General features: G+C 39.7%; 1 protein-coding gene across 1 annotated transcript in view; it reads right to left on the reverse strand.

Annotated features, from left to right (window-relative positions):
* Positions 1–23333, reverse strand: part of Grhl2 (grainyhead like transcription factor 2) — a 103433-nt gene that overhangs the window by 42978 nt on the left and 37122 nt on the right. The window contains exon 7 of the mRNA XM_071602425.1: positions 13429–13523. Coding sequence (XP_071458526.1) covers positions 13429–13523 — 95 coding nt within the window. The remainder of the gene's footprint in view (positions 1–13428; positions 13524–23333) is intronic.

A 23333-nucleotide genomic window follows, 5' to 3' on the forward strand; every position in this document is an offset into this window, starting at 1 on the left:
ATGACAATAGCTTCATTGAATGCTGATCCTTAATAAATAAACATAAAAGTTCTTTTCCAGGAACCCTTGACTTCTTTTATTGTTATTACTGACAATACAGGGTTATCTTGGCCAGAATGCATAAATATTGTTTTATGTCAGCAAATCAAATGTTCACTGTGCTGAGCAGTCATCCTCCATGCTAGCCACATGGTTCATAGAGAGCTTCCTGGTGGTGACTGTAATCCATATGGCCCTCAGTCCAGAAAATGTTTCCTAGAGCTCCAGGAGTAACCCAAACGTGTGTGTGTGTGTGTGTGTGTGTGTGTGTGTGTGTTCCTTTAAAAAGCCTGCCTAGTTCTACAGAAGCCAGAGGAGAAAGCATTCTGAAGAATATTTCCTAAGCGATTAGATTTCATGGTTGGCTCACCGATTTAACGATGCATCACTCATGGTGGATATATACTCTGTCACGCAGCAAGAAGTATTCATTGTGGTTTTATCAGCTCCAAGTCTCAACTAAGAGAGCTGGAGTGATGGATCGTGACTGTTTACAAGGGCCACTTAAGTAGACAAATTCACTGAAATCACAGATGGTTATTGGCAATATAAATAGACTAAATCCTCCTTAGAAGGCCTATAAAAATCAGTTACGCAGTAGAGATGGTCTTTAAAGGTCACACAGGCTACCACAGACTAGACTCCACAGGGAGACACTTGAAGCAGTTTCTCTTAATAGAGAAAAGTCCTTGGTTCAAGGCCTAATGGGCTCCCTTTGACTCGAGGCATCCTGATTTCCCAACAAGTAAACAACAGGAGACTCTGCTTCTCTGCTACATTGTGTTGGGTGTGATCCTAACAGGCAGGGATTTTATAACAGGGTTGGCGCTGCTCTCCTCTTGCCTGGCTCCCGCCAGTGGAAAGTGCAGTTTCAGTGCCTGATGGCATCAGTCACAGTCTCACTGTGCTGCACTCAAAACCCAAATGGTTGAACTTTAACTGAAGGGCTGCAGCTAAGGGTTGGGAAGGACATTAACTAAAACCTTGCCTGGGAACAGATGAGCATTACATTGTTTTATTTTGCAATCCCAATCATGTCCCAGTTCCATGCATAGCAGGCAAATGTGAGAGCTGATTTCTTGAACAAAGCTGAAATCTTTATCTACAAAGCACTTGTACTGGAGAGGCCTAAGGAAAAGGCATGATTTCATCCACCAAATGTTCGCCCAAATGTCAAGCACACAGAGTTCTTTTTGACTTCAATGGGAATACCGATTATGTAAAGAGCAGACAAATGTCATAAATAATTGATCTGTCACCCAAGTTATGAATGCTACAGATATGTTCACATAATATTATCAAAATCTCAGTTACTTTTCACTCTATAATTCTAATAGCACATTGAATAGAAAAATGAATTAAATCGGGTGTATTCAAGTGGATAATAGATACAATTTTATTTTTGTCATGGGCTCAAAGATTGATTCAGATACATTATTTCTGAATTGTACCAAGACCTTTCCTAAAAAGTGGCAGTCTCATGACACTGGACATTTTTTAATAAAATCATTTGTTACATATGAATGCCTATTCTCATTTTGTAGTTCCTACTCAGAAAGATGAGGACTCAATAAATCTCAGCTGTGCACTGTGGGTAGAAAGATTTATTAAAATAAATACGAATCAATGAGCTTTAGAATTCATACATTAACTTGATTATTAACTCCCGAGATTTTCTGAGGGCTTTCCATTAAAATAAGTGGTTCTACCTTTGATTGATTTGGAAAGCAATTTGAGATTTAAAAAAAAAAATCACAACACCCATGATTTTATGTAATGTGTTTATTTGCCTCTTTAATCAATTGCATTTTGGGGCTGGGGATGTGGCTCAAGCGGTAGCGTGCTCGCCTGGCATGTGCGGGTCGCTGGGTTCGATCCTCAGCACCACATAAAAATAAAATAAAGATGTTGTGTCCACCGAAAACTAAAAAATAAATATTAAAAAATTCTCTCTCTCTTTAAAAAAATTGCATTTTTAAAAGTCTTTATGAGTTAAAGACTTAAAAAGATCCTTATTTGTTAATGACTGGAATTCTAAAGAGACTTTTTCCAAGAGATTGCTATGCATTGACCTCCAAATTACAGGTACACATCAAGAAATAATAATTTTAACATAATTTTTAAAATTATTTAACATTCCCCTTCCACAAACTATATGCACATATGTGTACAATTGCCAGTTTTTCTACTACCCTGTTCGTTTGTTGGTTCTTTGTATTATGAAAGACCTTGTAGATAATTTTCTTAAATTTCATCATTTTTTCCCCATTTTGATAAGATCACTCTTGAATGAAAATGCTCAATTGAGGCAGACAATAGACTAAATGACTAAACATGGACTTATTAAAATGTGGAAATGTCCTTCTGGGGCACTGATTCATTTATTTCAGGCAGGAATTCGTCACATAGTTATTAAGTGTCTTTGCTGGCACACTGGCATTTTGTGGCAAGGTGGAGACAGAATGACAGGGCAGACTGCCTGCTCTCAGGGGACTTGCTATTCAGTTGAAAATCTAAAATTTCCTAGATCTCTTGAAACTTCCAGTTACACAACACTTTTAGGAAATGATTAATCTATTTCTTTATTTTATCTTTTTTTCTGAAAATATATTTCATTGTCTTCTCCTGCAAATCTGAGCACACACACAGATGCACACCTGATGTACTTAAATATTCTACCATGATTTCATAATGCCAGTACTCAGGTTTTTGTGTCCAGAGCATGCCAAGTGTGTTCCGTTACAGAGCCTCTGACATCTGCTGTTCCTCTGCCTCCTCTACTGTCCCTGTAGATCACCACACTGCCAGTTCCTTCTCATTCACATTTCAGTCCAATGTCAACTCTTCAGAAAGAGTGACACCCCACACGAGTAGCCTCTCTCCTCCTCCCAACACCCTCAGTCCATGACCAGTGGTGCACTCTATCAAATTTTTCTTTCCTGTTTTCTTTATAACACTTAGCATTATTTGAATTTATGTTGTGCATTTTTTTGGCATTTATTATCTGCTTGCTCCATGAAGCTAACTCTAATGCACCAGGCTCACAGTAGTTAACCAATAAATATTTATTTATGAATTAAGGGAACATAAATTATTTTTCTAAATGTGAATTCCCCCTTTATCTATGCTCTTGTTTTCCTAAGTAATACCTCCTGAGAGCTGAGACTGATATGAGTAGCTGAAGTTGTCAAGATAATACAGTTAAGTGCTCTGATCAGATTTCTCTGGAAATGTTATCTACCTACCTACCGACTTACCTATGTAACTAGTTACCTACAAATGTAAGTTGAGCATCAACTATGTAGTTGGCATGACTATGATTATCTATCTAAGCATCCGTCCATCCATCCTATGGAAGATGCTGTATGTAGATGCCATGTGAAATAAAGAATGTCCCTATGGCAAGGTCCTGCCCTTAAGGAAAAGAGCACTGTTCACACACTGTTCTAGTCACCGAGGTGGAATGTATATAATTAGCTATTAAGTAAGATGATCCAGACTACACTTGCTGTAAGGACTTAAAAGAGAATAAGGCAGCCAGGGAAGATTTCCTGCAGGAGTCTTGAGATAGGAGACATACAGAAGGGAGGAAAGTACATGCTGACTCTGAAAATAGCAAAGAAAGCAGACAATGGGTAAGCAGGGTTTTTATTTGGGAGGATAAAAAAGAGCCTGGAAGGCAGAACAGGAGGGGACTATATAGGGATTGTACTGCAATCAAACAACATACTGCTGAGCCTAAGTGTCTATCACTGAGGCCAAGTACAGCAGACAGCTGCAGCCACAGCCCCCAACATCTATGTTATAGGCAAGCCCCCAAAGTTTCCAACTCAGCAGGCCTGGGTGGGAGACCCTAGTTTTCGCATTTCTGACAACTTACTAAGTTGCTGCTGATGCTGCTTGTTGAGAACCAAACTCTGAAAACCCCCACGCTGAAGCATTTGACTTCCTCACCTGTCTCATCTTCCTCCTCTTTTCTCTTTTCTTCTTTCCCTCTACTCTCTTTACTCACCATCTTTCCTTCTCTGGTTTGTTTTCTTCTATTCCTCTAAATGCAGGATATCTGAAGCCCAGATTGTGACCCTCTTTTGCCCATCCTCCAATTCTCTCCACCAGTCTCATCCTTTCTCATTTGTCCTGACTTCTATCAACCCCTCTGAACAAGCAAGTCTAACTTCTCTCCTGAGCTCCACAATCCCCTGCTCTTCATTGTTTCTAGCCTCTGCATCTTTGGCCACCCCATTCTCCCACCAGGCATGTTTCTTCTTCCAACTTCCAATGATTTAATTCTACCTGACCCCTAAGACACAGCTTTCATGATGCAGCCTTCCTCATGTCTTTCCTAATTCCACAGAAAGGGAACCTCTGGATGTGCTGAAGTATAGAAGTGATGAAATTGGAGGGGGCAGGGGAAAGCAAATATGGCAAAATATTAACAATGAGTTGATCTAGATGTAGGGTGTTGATACATTTATCTCATATTTTTCAAATAAAAAGTAGACCAAAAAATTTAAGATAAATTGAACTTATGTCTCTAGAACTCTTCTAGTATTTTCCCTCCATCAGTCGTTGTCCCTTTCTACCTCACATTACAGTTATTTACATCCATGTCTCAGTTCTGGGTCTAGCCCTAACATGGCTTGAGAGCAGGGGCTCTACCAGGCCTACTTGTCCACAAATTTCCCCTCTTCTGGGTTAGTGCCTCATGGACAAGTGGGCATGCTGCTTCCAAGGAATGTCTGTACCTTGTCAGAGTTAGTTAATGGAAGAGATAACACTGCTAGATTTTCCCAGCATCAAAAAAGCATGGTGGGAAGAGCACATGCTTCAGAACCGGAGAGCCCAGGGTTGGAATTCCACCTCTATTATACATTAGCTGCACTATGTTAGGAAAGGTAGCTAAGCTGTCTGAACTTTAAATTCCTCATTAGTTAAATGAAAAATCCTACCTACTTAAAAGCATGAATATTGCATAACGTATATAAAGTGCCTGGCAGAATGCCTGGTGTATAGTAATTACCGAACAAATATTAGTCATTGTGCACACAAGCACACACCATCATTTTATGAAACCCAAGTCTATAGTCTAATTTTCTGCACAATACAGCAGTTCATACCTGTTAGTTACAGAGCCCTGAGTAGAATTCAGGCCAGAAACCATGGATACTCCACATTCTAACAAAAGATCAAATCATTAATATCTTCAGTGAGATGCCTTCCAAAGATTATTCCTTTTATAAATGAATTAACTCCAGCTTTATAGTTTTTCCTGCCATCCATTACCATATAAAACTGGAACAAAGGCCTGGCTTTGTTTAAGTTCAATACCAAAGACTCCAGCAAATGTTTACCTTTCCCTTTTAAAGTTTCCTTCACCCACACCACGCCCCAGCAAACACATAAAACTGCCATTTGCCCTGCTCTGCAGTGTGTAACTCAATATTTCAGGACTTCTCCCAGGAGCTTCCCCCAACCCTATCTTTACTTTTGAAAACCACAGAATATGACCTATAATATTCTTTAACCTTCCATAAGGCGACCTATTAAAAATCAGGCCAACTTAGGCAATAATTTTTTTTGATTGTTAGTATCTATGAACCCTATTTCATCCAGGACTGTCTTGTAAGCAGAAATAGAACTTTCCAGGCAAAGGCATCATGTTTTGAGAGGGTTAAGCAAGGTCATGAAGCAATGGGTCCCTCAGGAGTATGGTCTCCTTTGGGCAATCCCTGGGTTTTCTTTTTGTAGGCTAAATATCCATATTCATACAACTTCTCTTCTCCCCTGGTGTCCTGACACAAAGTTCAACAGAGAAAGAATATTGTCCATTTCAGAGCATCCTTTTGGAGACATGATTCATCAAAATATCACAAATATTCAAAAGTATTCTGATTGGCATTTAGTGGGGACACAATAAAAATTAATTAAATGTTTTAGACCAAAAAAAAAAAAAAATGCTGAAAAAAAGACCCAGAAAAAAAAGTAGGAAGGAAGATAAATAGAAAATTTGGAACAACATAATAGATTCACCATGATAGTGAATTTCAAGCCAGCCTTTTAATTAGCATGATCTTATTTTTCTCTGAGATTGAATTATTTGCAATGTACAAGAAGATTAGAATGCACATATTTTCTTCAATTTACCACCTTTTCATAGGCTATGATCATAGTCCTGCTATTTCTATCATCCTGTCTCTAAGCTAGTAAAATGGGGATAATAAGTCAAGGGAAACTATTTTTCCTGCCAATAGCAGCTCATGGAGCAAAAACTAAGGCTACCTTGCTGACCACCAGCTGCACTTTGAGAAGATGGCACTGGGAAGAGAAAGGGTCAACTCATACAGCGAAAAAAGAAAGACACCTGACTTCCAATGGAAAGAGTAAGTCACCTTGTACAACAGCTCCAGTTATGTCTCACAATAAGAAGTAAGGCAGCTGCTGTCACTGTGTAGTCACCATGAGTTAGGCCGCACCAAATGCATGCTTAAGTCCAGGGCAGCTGCAGAGTAATGCAAGGGTACTAAATCAATTTCACTGTCTTCCTTAAGGATAGGAGGACTTTTTTAAAATTTTTTTTATTTGTTCTTTTTAGTTATACATGTCAGTAGAATGAATTTTGACATATCATATATACATGGAGTATAACTTTCCATTCTTATGGTTGTACATGATATAGAGTTATACTGGTTGTGTAGTTATATATGAACATAGGAAAGTTATGTCTGATCCATTCTACTGTCTTTCCCATTAGGATGGGAGAATTTTCTACCCTCAGTCTTCACTTGTATTTTCCTTCTCAGTCAGCCAACTCATCTTAGCATTCATGTTTCCATTCCTCAGTCTCAGTTCTTAAATTCCATTGTTTTGATATTAAAGCAAAATCAGACACTAGGTAATAATTAAAGAAACTCTTAAGGGAAATGGGGCCCAGAGGAAACATCAACATGCCCACCCCAACTCCCACCTTGCATTTTCCTAAAGCTTCAAAAACTACACATAAATTTCTTTTGTAAATCCAATTCATTTAAAGCATCCCATAGGACCCAAAGTTAGAAGAATCTATCTACAAAATGAATATTGGCTTACATGTGATATTCACTTCCAATTCACTAGTTGAGTTAGTGTGAGTATTTGTTTATTGAATTTCTTAAATCACAAAGCACATAGAGCTGATAGTCAGTGGGTGTCTTCTGCAACCTTATCCTCTCTGACAAAAATACTCTTTCTTGCTTCAGATTTTTAAATGCTATGCTTCTTGCCAGGTTTTGCAAAAAATGAATAAGAAAAATAAGAAACAGTCTCCACTATTCATAACAGAAAAAATATATGGAGGAAATGGCGAATAAATGTGCAAAGATAGGAAGAAGAATCACTGGTACATCTCAGAGTCACAATACTAGAACTTATCTTTAGTTAATGCAGAGTGAGGGAATAATTATGCAAGGGAATTCCATAGTTTGAGGCCAATTAACACACACACACACACACACACACACACACACATATTCACTCACCTGAAGAGGGCAAGGCTTCTTTAGTCCTCACTCCCATGTCCATTCTGGTCAATGACATGTATGATATGAACAGGGAAAGTATCAGGGCAACAAAAGACACAGATAGGAAGAGTTCTGGGTGTTTGAATAGTTGGACCAGCAAACTATCTTTACTGGGCCTGGGGTAGCAAGGTATGAGCACAGGGCAGGTAGTAAAAGCAGGGTGACCTGATTGAACTGCTTTGTTCATGGAAGTGACACTGACCGTTTATTTTCTTTCTTTTTGGACACAAAGAATTTGTAACCTAAAGATTTGTTGGAGGAGGAAAATCATAGCAAGATTTGGTCTAAAGACAAAAAAAAGCAGATTCCCTTCTGTTGGGATGGTTACAACATGGGTTCTGGATTTAAAGGGATCCACCTTTACTTCTGCCTAATCTTGTAGTGTCTGGGATATCAAAGGTCCTTATAGAAAGGAATCAGAATCTGAGATGAAAGGACTATTACATATGACATCTCTTAACCTCTCTGATCCTCATCCAACCCCAACCAAGTCTCAGTCTGCCCAACCCCAATCTTGCCACAAAAATTTGTTAATAGAGATGAAAATATATGCCTTATTTATGTCTTTGGCCCTCTATAGAATGACAATAACTTCTTGTCTGAAAAGTCCTCTCCTAGCTTCCAAATACAGAAAGAATGTTCTTCAATGATCTAACTAAGGGAAGGGCAGGACAAGCCAATCTCCCAGCAGCTCAATAGGAAGGGGGAAAGGAAAGCATGGTGGACCTCGTCCCATAGGAGGTCACATAGGATACTAGAGAGCAGAAAAGAGTGACCCACAGAAACAATTTCTTATTATCAAATCATATGACAGGTTTCTCATAAAGGCACAGGTATAGCAAAAAGACTTGGTAGTGGGTTTGCCTTCTTGATTATGGTAGAGAGGGAGGAGAAAGATTTTCACTGAATTAAGACCATTCCAGAATGGTTGGATGCAGAACAATTAGAAGAAAAAGAGTAATAGAAAGGAGCTTCCTTCACCCTAAGGAATTTATAAATGATGGGAAGGCCAAAGCATAGAAATGGGGGAAATTAGCATAGTGCCCTCGTGAAAAGACACGAAAAAGGAAACTCAGCTCTCAAATGTCAGTACAAGGCACTAAGTAGCACCTTAATGCTCATGTCTTTCTCCTGTGTCCCACAAGAGAGGTTGTGACAGCACACTGGGTTGGGTAATCTCGAAATCATTGTGACCAGAGAAAACAGCATTGGATGAAAATGGAGGCCTGGTTTCAAGACTCTCCTTAGAAACCTGGGAGAAAGGGAAGCCCGTGGTCTGGGTTGGCAGCACTCCTGCTCTGGAGATGACATCACTGCTGGAGAAAGGCCGTGCTCACTCCTGGCACTCTGAGCTCACTGCTCACCAATAACTCAGCGGAGTCTTGCATGGGAATCCCTCATTGTGGGGATTAGTGACTATCAAAACTAGTTTCAGGTACTTGTGTTTGACTAAGGGGAGAAAGTAAAATTAAAACATCCTTGTAAATGGGAGTCACATGACAGAAGGTAGTACACAAGTCCTGCCATTAGAATCACATGGAAGGGCCCTCCTCCCTGCTTCCCGCCACTTTAGAGCTGAGCAAACTGAAGTGGGGAAACGGGAGGTCAAATGCCAGCTACTCCAGTGTCAGGACTAGACTCAGGGCGCCTGAACCCCATTTCAGATACTCTTTCCATTGCATCGCCCTGCACCCATCTCCTGCCAGTTTCCAGGCTATTAAGTGTGGACACTCAGAGCCACACCCACCTAGATAGCAGTGACACTTTTCACCTTACCTAGACTTCCGGACAGCACAGACCCCAAGGGAGAAGTGAGGCCTGTGGGAGAGTAAGTTGGCTGCTTGTGTCATCCTGCAGAAAGACACTGTGGCACAACCAGCAAAACCGGTTCTGGGTGGAAAAACCCTGCAACAGCAGTTCCACCAGAATCAGGCTGCAGTTGACCCCCTGGAAGTCTGGGAGTAATCCCCAAACCTCAGTGTGACTAATACTTTGAACACCTTCCCTGGGCAGATACTGTTCGTATAATTAAATTAACCTGAATGATTAGCATCTCATGTCCCCTCCTTTCCTGTCTGCTAGAGGAGACAGAAATAACTTGTAAGTCAGCCACAGAAGAAACAAGCAGAGTGTGCCCTGGAAAACTCTATGATCCTTATCTCCGGGTCTTGATTAAATGTATGTAGCAAGAGTATCAGATATTGGAATTTTTTTTTTTTCTAAATAGAGGCACCAAAATGTGAATATCCAAGGAAAAGCTATCCTTCAGCATGATCACCTTGGAAAAAGGCACAGTTTTCTCATATGATGCAGCTATTTCTGGAAGCACATGTGTAGCATCTCTTCTGACACTTCCTGCTTCAAATTGGTTTACAAAACCTTGTGCAAAGAAAAACAATGACAACAATAAAACTCGGATCTCCTCCAGCTTGTGGCTGGGTCTTCACATGCGGATCCATCTTACTTCTGGGGTTTCTTTAAACACCTTCAGAGGTCAATATTTACAACTTTGGGAGGGCCTTTAAAGAAAACTTTTGGTAGGCATTCAAAGGATGTTGCAGCATCTCCCTCCAACCATGGTGACACGAGTGTGCCTCGGCCTGCTGCCACTCACTGTGGTGCACTAAGGACTGGCAAGGAAACCAGGGAATGCTGGTGGTGCGCCTCACCCCTTTCTCTGAGCCACAGGCTAAACCAAGCCCCCCCACCCTTGGTGTGTCACTACCTTCCCCAACACTGAAAGCCAGCAAAGATCCAAGCTGTGTATGTGTTGTTTGGGGGTGACGTGATAGAGTATAAAACTCAAATGTCCAACAGGGCCATGCATGGAAAATTCTAGAAAAAAGAAGGCTAAGAAAAGCAATAAAGAACAGCCAATACCAATGAGTGCCATGAAGGTTACTCTCCTTGCAAATACTCTGGCCAGAATCTTTAATTACCAAAACAGTCTAGGAATCTGGATTTAAATTTTTTTCTTTATTATTAAATGTGGACAAAAAAGTTAAAATTTGAAATATAAGTACATAAATGTATAATATACCCACATTTGTTCTGTGGTCCACACAAGGCAGAAATCGCAGGTTTGTGTCCTTTGACCACACAAGCCAAAAGCATCATGTGACACTGAATGTGATCCTGATCCTGAAACCTAAAGATTTCTGGGTGGATGTCATCAATAGGAATTTGAAATAAAATATAACTTCTTCTGAAAAGAAGTCTACAATATGGAAATTACAAATCATTCCACTGTGAGATGACACTTTGTATTTTTTCTTGGTACTGCAGATTGAACCCAGGAGTGCTCTATCACTGGCTCCATTCCCCAGCCCTTTTTATTTTTTGAGACAGGGTCTCCTCAATTTGTCCAGGCTGGCCTCACATTTATGATACTCCTGCCTCACGCAGTCTCCTGAGTAGCTGATATTACAGCACGTGCCACTGTGCCTAGGTGACACCGTTTGCTGGCTTTGTTCAAAAACCTTTTTTTGAACCACCATCCTATTTTTTTTCCAGCTTGTTCATTATAAAATCAATAATATCTTAAAGAAGTGCCCTAGGCTCTGCAGCCTCTCTCATAAAGTAGATTTAACTATCACAGCTTTCTTTAAAGGCCCTTCCATAGTTTGGAGAAAACCAACGGGAACTATTTTTTATTACTTATTGATTAACCCAGACCCAATACAATCACAACCACCAAACAATAGTCACTTAAAATAGACATTAAAGAAATAAAACAAATTTTGCTACAGTGAGCATTATAAAATATTCTTCAACGTCATTTATCAAAGCATATGTGAACTTAAACTTGACCATCTGGAACAACACACATAGGCACACCAACATGCACATGTATATTTGTGTACACATGTGTAAACACACATTTAGAGCTCCTGCACATGGCCAATGAGTGGTATGGAGTGAACTGGACTGAAAGGTCAACTCGGGCCCAAATCAACTATCTCACTGGTCTACCTTAGAGCTGTCCCTTCCAAATTAGGCATTTTCTTTAAAAGGTTCCTACCGACACATAACACTTAACACATTCACCTCTAGCACTGCTTATCACAGATTGCATGATCATGAAAATTACAGTGATGATTAGAGCTCCTATTTATAGCTTGCTCTAACACTGATAAATACTTGCAGTGACATGATCACATTGTCTCCCCAGTGACCCTGAGATGGCCCTGCTTCCCTGGCTCACACCGTCAGACGGTGTGGTTCCCTTGCCTCCCTCCCCAGAGCACTGGATCACCATGCATTGTATCCTCAGCATGATGCTTGGTATAACAGAGACATTTGGAAATGTCTATTTTGTTTCGAATTCAGGAATGGAGGCCCAGAGAATTTCGATTGACTTGCTAAGGATTCTAGTCCCTTCTGGAGATGTGCCATCACAAAGACTGCCCCAGGTTGTCCAGTCCCATCATCCAGCTTCCAAGAGAATGGGCACAAAGAGAAAGGGCAGGCACTGTTGCAGTGAGTAGGGGTTGGACAGGAGCCAGGGAGGGTGCAGACAGACCTGCACAAGGCCAGAGGTGGAGTTCTTGGGACTGGGAGGGGCAGGAAAAATGGTGCTCAGGCAGCCAAGGATGTTAGTGCAGTGCAGAGAGCACATGGGAACCTCCAGTGCAGGGGCCACGGGCCTCACATACCCACTCTCCCTGCACTTCAGGGTGGCACCTGATCTTGTCCGTGCAAGGTCTGCTTCCTTCCCTGGGAGGCCCTGATCCCCTGGAAGATTCTCAAGGCTATGCTGATATTCTGTCACTATGTGCCCATTTGGGTCACCTTTCTTGAGCCTAAAGCCAATTTCAATTACATTGTTTTCCTCATGAGTGACATGGGACACTGAGCAATTCATCTTCCTCTAGAAGTCATGCTGCAAACTCCCAGCCAGTTTCCTTTCTCATCCAGCCTGCCCCTGCCCGAGGACAATACGGCATTGACAGGAGTTGTTGACATTGACCTTGAGTTTGAAGACAAAGTCTTCTAACGCTCACCTGGGTGGTACAGAATTGAAGCAGAAAACACGCTTAGATTTCATCCGGAACCTTCCCTTAAGTACAAAATAAGGATAAAGGATCAGAAGCTAAGACACTCAGAGAGGAGTGGGCTTGGCAGAACTGTTTGGAGCTCTCCTAAAATCAGAGACTTGGGGCTTGAAAGCAAACTTCCATATGTTTGCTTTCTTGTCCACAATAGGCAATGGTGGGCATCTGTCCTTGGTGTACCTCTGGCTGCCAAGGTGTTACCCTTGTGCTTCTTAACCACACTGGTCCCCAGAGGAACAGACAAAGGTCAAACAGCCAGCAAAAGAAGTGGTTCAAATTCATGGTGGGGGCGTTACCCAGTCGTGAAGCTCACAGCCCTGCCGTCCTGCTTCTGCCCCTCCCTTTCCCAGCCAAAGACATTAGCTCTGGGCTCTGCCTTGCCTTGGGAGGCTGCATGGAAAAGCCTGAGATGGGGTTTGAGGGTTCTGCAGTGCAGGGAGGAAAGGTTTTCTGGACTATCTTCCTTAGCTCCGAGTTCTCAGATGGAGCGTGTGGCCTGAAGGACCTGAGAGGGATGTCAGCTTGACTCATCACCACCTATGACAGAGCAGAGACAAACCCCCTCATCTCCCCTCACCCCAAAATCAGCACTGAGCAGTATATAACTGAAAATGTGTGACCTTGGAGAAAAAGACAATAGGTTCATTTCCTTTTTTTCTGGCTCAAGTTAATAGGAAGCTACCTGTACAGCATTTAGAAAAAGAATCTTCTGCTGAGGGCTGGCGTGTGAACTGAAAAGCATGAACCGATGAACCAACCAACGCTAAGAATTCACTCACCTTTGCCTCTTCGTTCACATCCCAGGTAAAGGAAACAGCATTATAGGCGATCTCTTCAATGTTGCCAATCGTATTGAAGCTCTCTTTGTAATCAGCTGTAAGAGTGAAAAAGAAAAAGTTTTCAAAAGAGTAAAAATTACTTGGTGGTATGTGTTTTCCAATGGGGAAATTTAAAGTTTGTCAATTTTTCTGGCCATCTCTATGGCAACAGTTAAGGATAGGTGCTTACTGGTATTCTTTGGTTAATATTTACCCATGTAAATAAGAACATAAGCATGCTTCTCTATTAAAAGAGAAAATCTAAGTGAAGCAATGCCCTTATCTGATTTATCAGTTTGATTTTTTACTAGGTTTAAATTATTTAGGTGTTTTTCTCTCCTGATTCTGCCTGTATTCTTTCCTACCACTTAAATTTGCTAGAAATGCCAGAGTATTCCATAGAAATATTTTTTAAAACAGAATATTCTGTATATCAGTTAGGTACTGTCACTTATGTTAGCAAAGAAATTGCAGAAAAGTTGAATGTTCAAAACTTGTTTTTTGTTTGTTTGTTTTTGATACACAGGATCAAACCCAGGGCCTCATACATGCTAAGCACAAAGACTACAACTGAGCTGCATCCCCAGTCCAAGGGAAAACACCTTCCAGGCTCAGGTATAGAGAGTTGAGTTTCTAATACCCAGTTCACAATCAACGGCTGACCATTCAAGGCTTTCTCTTACTGTATTTCTTTACTTATATAAAGAAAGAAATCTCTTTACTTATGTAGAGAAATCATCCTGCCGAGTGCAGTGGCACATGCCTGTAAATCCCAGTGGCTCGGGAGGCTGAGGCAGGAGGATTGCGAGTTCAAAACTAGCCTCAGCAGCTAAGTGAGGCACTCAGCAACTCAGTGAGACTCTGTCTCTAAATAAACTACCAAAAAGGGGTGAAATGTGGCTCAGTGGTGTCCCTGAGTTCAATTCCTGGTTCCAAAAAAAAAAAAAAAGAAGAAGAAGAAGAAATCATCCCCATTAACCTCCCCTATAAATACAAAAGCTATCAAAGTGCTTGATACGCATTCTTATGAAACATGTTAGGTTGACTTGCTTGTATATGTAACTTAATTGTTGATAAGTTGTGTTATGCTATGGCTAAGGCTGCCAGGTTTGGCAAATATTTCGGACATACTTATCCTAAAAAAAACCCTGGCTGCTTTTATCAAAACACAAATTTAACCAGGCACCCTGTATCTTAGGTCACAACCCTCACTTTGGACCTCTTCAGAACCAACCACATTGCAAGACTATTTCTAACTGTGGCTGCAAAGAACAATATGGCAACCATCAGCACGGTTTATTTATCCCCTCTCTCCAGAGATGCACCCTTCACTAGTCTCTGCTCTCGAAGACAACACTGCAATGGAAGTCCTTATTCCTGGAAACTGAATTGATAGTTAACTTCAAAAAAACCCACCAACTGTGCTCTCCAGAATGACCTTCCAGACTCTCTCCAAAATAGGTTGGCCAATCTAACCTCACAATTTAACCTCAAAATTCTCTTTCCCTTTTTTTAGCTAATCTGATGGGTGTAGAGTGGAATCCCCTTGATGTTATATTTGAATTTCTTTTTATGGGTCCAGGCAGGTCCTCACATACAGGCTAGCCAACTGAGTGTCTCCTTGTGTAAACTGCTCACTCCTGTTATTTGGCCGTATTCCTAATCACCTCCCCTAGAAAAACTACATAGATTTACTCCTTCCTTCCTTCCCTCCCTCCCTCCATCCCTCCCTCCCTTCCTCCTTTCTCCTTCCTTCCTTCCTTCCTCCCTCCCTCCCTCCCTCCCTCCCTCCCTTCCTTCTGGATTGAACCCAGGGGCACTTTATACTTTACCACTAAGCTACATACCCCAGTCCTTTTAAAATTGTTTTAATTTTGAGACAGTGTCTTGCTAAGTTACTGAGGCTAGCTTTGAATTTGCAATCCTCCTGCCTCAGCCCCCGGAACCCCCGGAACTGCTGGGATTACAGGCATGTGCCCCCGTGCTCAGCTATATCTTTACATTTTAAACAAAGTACACGAACAAATTATAAAAGCATGAGTGTTCCCCATAAAAAAAATCAGAAGCTATGAACAAATAACAAAAATACTTAAAAGCAACCACAATGTACTCATTCACAATAACCACCTTTAAATACATCTGTGTACATTTTATCTTTCCTCTCTTTCTCCCTTTCTCAGAATATGTAATATTTCTACAATTATTTTTTAATTAACTCGTAGCCATTGTTGATACTTAGCACATCTTTAGCGTATTCCCATGTTAATAAACTGGTGTAAAAGTACTGTTGAGGCATCTCTAGCAATTAGAGAAATGCAAATTAAGACTACACTGAGATTTCCTCTCACTCCAGTCAGAATGGCCATTATCAAGAATACAAGCAACAATAAATGTTGGTGAGGATGTGAGAAAAAAAGGTACACTCATACATTATGGGTGCACTCATACATTGGTGCAACCACTAGGAAAGCCGTATGGAAATTCGTCAGAAAACTTGAAATGGAACCACCATTTGACTTAGTTATTTTATTCTTTGGCTTATACCCAAAGGACTAAAACTCAGCATACTACAATAATAGAGCCACATCAATGTTTATAGCTGCTCAATTCACAATAGCTAACCCGTGGAACCATCCTAGGGGCCCTTCAACAGATGAATGGATAGAAAAGCGTGGTATATATACACAATGGAATATTATTCAGCCATAAAGAGAAATGAAATTATGCATTTGCCAGTAAATGGATGGAACTGGAGAGTATCATGCTAAGTGAAATAAGTCAATCCCAAAACACCAAAGACCGAATGTTTTCTCTGATATGTGGATGCTAACTCACAATAAGGGGGGAGTGGGGGTAGAGTAGAATAGAAATACTTTGTATTAGACAAATGGGAATGAAGGGAAGGGAGGGAGGATGGAAATAGGAAAGATAGCAGAATGAATCAGACATACTTTTCTATGTGCATATCTGATTACATGACCAATGTAATTCTACATCATGTACAACCAGAAGAATGAGAAGTTATACTCCATATATGTATAATATGACAAAACACATTCTACTATCATGAATAACTAATGAGAAAAAAATTAAAATATTGGGAAAAAAATCACTGTTAAGGGCTAAGTACCATCACATTAGATCTTGTGGCACAACTTTATTTTGCTCTTGTTGGTCATTAGATAACATAGCACTTTGCTATCTCAAATACCATTTCATTTAATTATATTTACAGCTAAAATTTTATATGTACTTAATTATATTTTATTAAGATATATTCCCAGGGTCTGGGGGTGTAACTCAGAGGTTGAGCACCTTAGGTTCAATCTCCTGGATTGATAAATAAATAAATAAAAAGTGAAGATATATTCTCAGAAGTGAAAGTAATAGGCCAAAGAGCAATATATTTTTAGGACTAATTGATTTTGTCAAATTGTTCCTGAAAAGGTTGAAACAGTTAATATTCACAATAACAGTTCTTTTTTCCTCACACGTATCTTTCTAAATTGACATGCAAAACCTGCCACCTTATTATTTTAATCGATAATTCCTTGATTGCTAAAGAGGTTGAATAGTTTTCATTTGGTTTCTGGCTGTTGGTATTTCTTTTTATTCTTTCTCTTTGTTTTTAAAATGTATTCACTTATATAACTGTTTCTAGTTCTATTCTTTGCACATTTTTTATCTCTTAGGATATTCAAATTTTCTTACTGACTTTAAAATAAATATTTAAAGCTAAAAGAGAAAACAAAAAGCAAAGAAAAACAATTTTGTATTCTACAAATTTAGATTAAGGCATTTATGACTTTATACGAGATGGTTTTAAATGCACACCTGTGCTTTTGACTGGCCAACAATCTCTTAAAATTATGAAGAGAGAAATAGAGCACTGAATTTGAATAAGAAATTGCATTCCTGGATTCTTTATAGCTGGCTTAAAAGATTGTGTTACAATTTTGTTTGAGTTTTTAATCAGCATTTTTAAAAACAGTTTATAGGTCAACTGTAAATACGAAAGCAAATGTCATATCTAGAAACTAAGACAAACCAAGGTGCTTAGGTCAAACACATATTCTAGATGTCACAAGCTATTTGTTCGGTTATAGGGCTTTATTTTTTCATAGCTTCTCTCACTGAAAATTTTCTACAATGAAGAATGTGTCACTGAAGAATAACTATGACATTTGCTGGTAAATGGATGGATCTAGACAACAACACGCTAAGAGAAATAGGCCAATCCCTAAAAACAAAGGTCAAATGCTTTTGCTGATATGTGGAAGCTAAACCACAATCAAGGGGAAGAAAGGGAAGAAGAGAAGTTCGTAGATTAGAGAAAGGGGAACGGAAAGGAAGGGAGGTGGGGATAGGAATAGGAAAGACAGTGGAATAAATCTAACATAATTTTCCTATGAACACATATGAAAATACCTAAGCGAACCCCACCATGGTGCCCACCCACAAGAATGGGGTCCTAATTAGAATAAAATATATCCTATGCTTGTATAATTTTATTAAAATGGATTCTATTATCATGTATAACTAAGAAGAACCAACATGATAAAAAAAAATTTTTAAATGTGTCACCTGAAAAAGGAAAAACATTTTCAGAAACAAGTGTAATAAAAACAAAAACAAAACCCTTACTAGGTCCCTCAATCAGGCAGAGATTCCCTCTCTTCGTCAATCAACGTTTGTAACAAATGCTCAGGACGAGCCCCTGGCTTCCAGGCGTTGTCCTCAGATGGAGGAACAGCAGAAAACAAGACTAGGTCCCCAACAGTGTGGCTCTTTCAGTCCAGAAGGAGCCAGAATATAAATCAGTAAATACATAAATGAACAAAACAATTAGACAAATATCTTTAATATGCTTTTTTTTAATGCCAAAAACAAAAGGGCGGGTAAGACTATGTTTTACTGGTTTTATTACCTTGTTTATTTCTCTCACAGCATGTGCAAGTACTTCATTTATTTGTTTACCATTTTTCACCAGCACTTTTATTAGCAATTTACAGGCCAAAGAAATGATCTGAAATACTGCTGCTTTCTCAGAGCGTGTCATCATATGCTTAAAATACACCCAATAAATTTGTTGAACTAAAGAATGTGTGGATGGATCCACAGATGTTCTAAACACAGAAAATATAACCAAGAGACGAACATCATATACTTCTCTGAAGCCTTAAATGGGAACCGTCTGTTCTTCTCTACCCTTCATTTCTAGTGTCTGCAGAGGGTCAGACAGTTCATGGAGGGAAGAGAATGCAAAGAGCTGCGTCTCCTGTTTCTGGAAGCTGTGCTCATATCCTTTGATAAGTGTCGTTTACTTCGGGGTTTATGACCTATGGGGTAGGAATAGGAACTCAGCAACCCGGTGGTAAGCTGTCCTTGACTAATTTCCTCATGAAAGTTATTCAAGCCCCAATTTTGCAAATGTTGATAGTTGCAACCAGTAGAAGGTCCTGCTGCTCTATTAGTTTCCTAGAGCGTCCACCACAAATGGCCAAAACAACAGAAAAGGATTTTCACTTAGTTCTGGAAGCCAGATGCTTGAAATAAAGGTGTCAGGAGTGTTGGTTCCTTCTGGAGGCCCTGAAGGATAATCTGCTGTGTGTGTGCCTCTCTAACTTCTGATGGTGGCCAGCAAGGTTCATGCTCCTTGTTGTGCTGCCTGTCACTGAGTCCGCCACAAGGTGTTCTCTTCTGCATCGCTGTGTGCATTCCTCCTTCTCTTCTCTTCTAAGGACCAGTCATTGGATTTTGGATGATCTCATCTTAAGTTTCTTAACTAATTATATCTACAAAGATATAATTATATACCTTTTTCTAAAATGAGGTCTTATGTACAAGTTCTGGGAGTTGGGACATGGATATATATCATTTTTGAGTGTCACCATTCAATGTCCTTCATGAGATTCCTTCCCATAACTAAGAATCATGATTGGAGTGAATAGCTTGCTCTTGCATAAGGGCCACTATAGGTTAAAAAATAATCACCCCATTTGAAAAGAATTATAAAGCATGGAAATGTGAACATATTAAAATTTGAATCAAGTTTCCCTAAAAATGTAATGAGGCAATATTAAAAACTACATTTTGATACACCAGTTTGTAAACATAATACCAATATCTATTTGGTGAAGATGAGAATATAAACAGGAAATTGACTTAGGAGTTTCTAAAAAAAAGTATGATGAAGGAAAATTATTATTGACCACAACAATTTTTTTAAAAAAAATTATGCCAACTGACTTAAGAAGGTAGTTCTTATACACACCAGCCTGTTCAGCAAGATCACCAGATCAACTCTGGCAATAAATGGTGTGACGGATTTCATGTCACCCAGCCCGCCCTTAAGTTGTGATTGCTCTCTTCACTCACAGGCCTTCCTTCTTTCACCTCACTTCTTTAAAGCTGTGCTTTGATCTGCACTGTACAGAAAAATACATCTTCATAAAATTTGTATCAATGTTAGAAGGAAGTATGAGGTTGGAAAAGTGACACATGGAAGCATTTGGGAGTCTATGTCGACATTAGCTATATACCTATGTCCTTGATTTAGCCTCCATCACAGTAGTCTAAATACTGTATTCTAGGGAGACATTGAAGCATGGGAAATAAATGAACTCTTACAATGTTGTTATTACCACATCTCAATGAGTTCTTGATTTTTATTTTCTCTAATGCTTTTTTTCCCCATTCCAAAAAAAAAAAAAAAAAAATAAGGAGAGTAAGGGATGAAGATAGTTCTTAATATGACTAATAGTCATGGTAATTTACACCATATACACCCAACCTGAAGTATCAAAAAGAACGAAACCATAGACATAGGAGTATGTCTAATAAAGCAAGAATAAAATTGATCTCATTGTTAATGTCATCCTGAGATAGGACCCAAATCTCTCAGTCATATCCAAGGCTGTGCTCCTGATATGTTAGAGTACAGGAATGCACAGCTATGCATATTCTCTAGGGCCTGTTAGGTGGACACCAAAGTAGAATGGGTGTTTTTGGATTCCCAGAGTTGACAGGCTTGTGTATAACAAGTACTCTCTAACAATGCTTCTCAATGTTGGGGTACGTCAGGATCACTTGGAGGACTTGTAAAATTCAGATGTCTGAGCCACCCTAAAGATTCTGATTCATTTTATCTGGAATATGGCCAAGAATGTGTATTTCTAGCAAGTTCCCAGGCAGGGCCACTGCTGCTTATTGGGGGGATCACAATTTGGGTAACAATGGTTCTACATTTTGGCAAATTTAGTTCTATGGTGAAAAAAAAAAAAGACTGGATCCTTTGGGTATGTTTGGTTCATTCCAAATATAGTCTTAGAAAGCACCATATCTGTCATTAATGAAGTTCCTGTGACAGATTGTTCTTCTCCAAAAGCTTTCTCTCTTGATAAACACAAACACCATATACAGAGGACCAGACAATCACTTACACAGGGAGACTCAGGCACTACCCACTCCAAGATGTGTTCATCCTCATGCCTGACATGCCATCCAGAAATGCCCATTCCCTCAGATAAAGGCATTTTCATCTCCTGGCATTAAAATGTTAATGATCTTGGAATAAAAAGTATCCCAATCAAGAACTTAATTGCCCATCCCAAGCCTGTGTCAAGCCTTTTGCCAACATGAGACCATTGTTCTCATCCAACCCTTCCAACCACTCCATGAGAGTCTGTACTCTCCTCAAGTTAAACTGCTTGTGGAAAATCACATAGCTGGTAACAAGCCAATTTGTGCTCTGAATCCAGTCTGTTTGATGCCAAAGGCCATACTGTAAACCACTGCCAATATTTAGCTTGCAAATTAAACAATAAATTGTCATCAGATATTGGCACCACAGCATGACCTTCAATGCAACTGAGTTGTGAAGAAGCACTGAGAAAAACCAAGTTCATGAGGCAGAGAGAGAGTGCATTTTTGGACCACTGCAAATTCCTTGACAAAGGAGGGCAGGGTTGGATCAGCTGTGTAGGTGGAGCAAACAAGAAGATATCTCCACATTCTGCTATGCTAGCACATGAAGATTGAGAGAAAAGTTAAAAAGTCAGTCCTAGCCAGCACACACCTGTAATCCCAGTGGCTCAGGAGGCTGAGACAGGAGGATCAAGAGTTCAAAGTCAGCCTCAGCAAATAGTGAGGCACTAAGCCACCCAGTGAGACCCTGTCTTTAAATAAAATACAAAATAGGGCTGGGGATGAGGCTCAGTGGTTGAATGCCCTCAAGTTCAATCCCGAGTACCTTAAAAAAAAAAAAAAGGCAGCTATTCTAAGAAAACCAGGGTTGGAAAAAGCTGAAGAACTTTACACTGATTCATAAAAAGGCTGCTAAGCTCACACGAGTGCAAGGTTCACCATGCATATTTCTGGCAAGTTAGATTCTGAACAGGAATTATTGGATTCAATTCTATTTTAATTGTTACAGGAGGGATGATAGAGAATCCTTTTGTTATCTTTTTATTTTTTATCTTTTGTATGTAATCAGTGGTTTGTTAATAGGTCTGTCAATTCAGACTTTTGAAGACTGGGTTTTCTTCTAACTGATTGTATAAGCAAGAATGATGCTGGAATGCTGTCAAAGGAAATGCTAGTTTTTTTAACCTAATTAAGCTTCATGGTAAATTATAACTGCCCCTTTTAATTATTTTGTATATATTGTTGGAGATTAAAAGGAGTGGTGTAATTAATATAAAAATTGCTTCTCTTCTGAAAGGTATGGATTCTGCCTGGACTAGTAAAATAACGATGCTGGAATGCTGGAAATTGCTCCGAGCACCATTGCCAATTCAGTGTGTACAATGCAGATGTTTTTTTAAAAAAATGCTGAAAACCTGTTTAGGTATTTGGGGTCATAGTGCCACAAGTCCATCTACAGGGTGGCAGCCAAAGGGAGAAGTATATCGACAGTGCAAACACACACCTAGATTTAGTTTTCTGTCCTTTTCTCGCCAAACCCTGTGGACCTTCAGGGAGTTAACCAAACCTCTCTGAACTTGTATTTCCTCATTGACAAAATAGGAACAATATCTAAGAGAACAGAAGCTGCTTGTCCATAGTGGATGATGGGAACAATCCTGGCCCCCACTTAACTCGAACCTGCCTGTCCTCAAACACCAACTAGAGGGTCATCTGAGGAGCACTCTCTCTGACTCGAAATAAGTGAAATAAATAAACCCTAAAACCCTAATCTAAGTGGGTTCCAAGATTTTTGTTATGTTTTGTTTTTTCAAAATTGAAGAAACAGCTTTTTAAAACCTGAGCGACTCACAAGAACTTGCTAAAGAGCTTGTTATTTTTTTTAAGAGAGAGAGAGAGAGAGAGAGAATTTTTTTTTTAATGTTTATTTTTCAGTTTTCAGCAGACTCAACATCTTTGTTTGTATGTGGTGCTGAGGATCGAACCCGGACCACACGCATGCCAGGCGAGTGCGCTACCACTTGAGCCACATCCCCAGCCCTTGTTATTTTCTTATAATGTTAAAGCACTATAAGCCAGAGGTAACCTGGGCGTCCTTTAGTGGGCTGACATTTGAGAAGCCCTAAATGCATTTCCATTGTTTGGTCCTGGTCCACGAGCCAAACAAAATGGATACCATTTTTTTGAGGGCTAAGTATGTAATAGGCCCTGTTCTAAATATACACACTTCACAAACATTACCAGGGACAACTCAGTTTCTTCTTCTTCTTTTTTTTTTTTTTTCCCCATTACCTAAAATAGAAAATAAGCAAATACTTTCAGTACCTCCCTTCCCCAACAGTTTGTATCTTGTTTGTTTTTGTTTGTTATCACTGAAGACCACTGAATGGAAAAATTACAAAGAATATAGGATTATTTAGCTCACAGTGCTAGAGACTGGG

The sequence above is a fragment of the Marmota flaviventris genome, chromosome 15, assembly GCF_047511675.1.
Source record: "Marmota flaviventris isolate mMarFla1 chromosome 15, mMarFla1.hap1, whole genome shotgun sequence".
In the NCBI taxonomy this organism is placed as follows: Eukaryota; Metazoa; Chordata; class Mammalia; order Rodentia; family Sciuridae; genus Marmota; species Marmota flaviventris.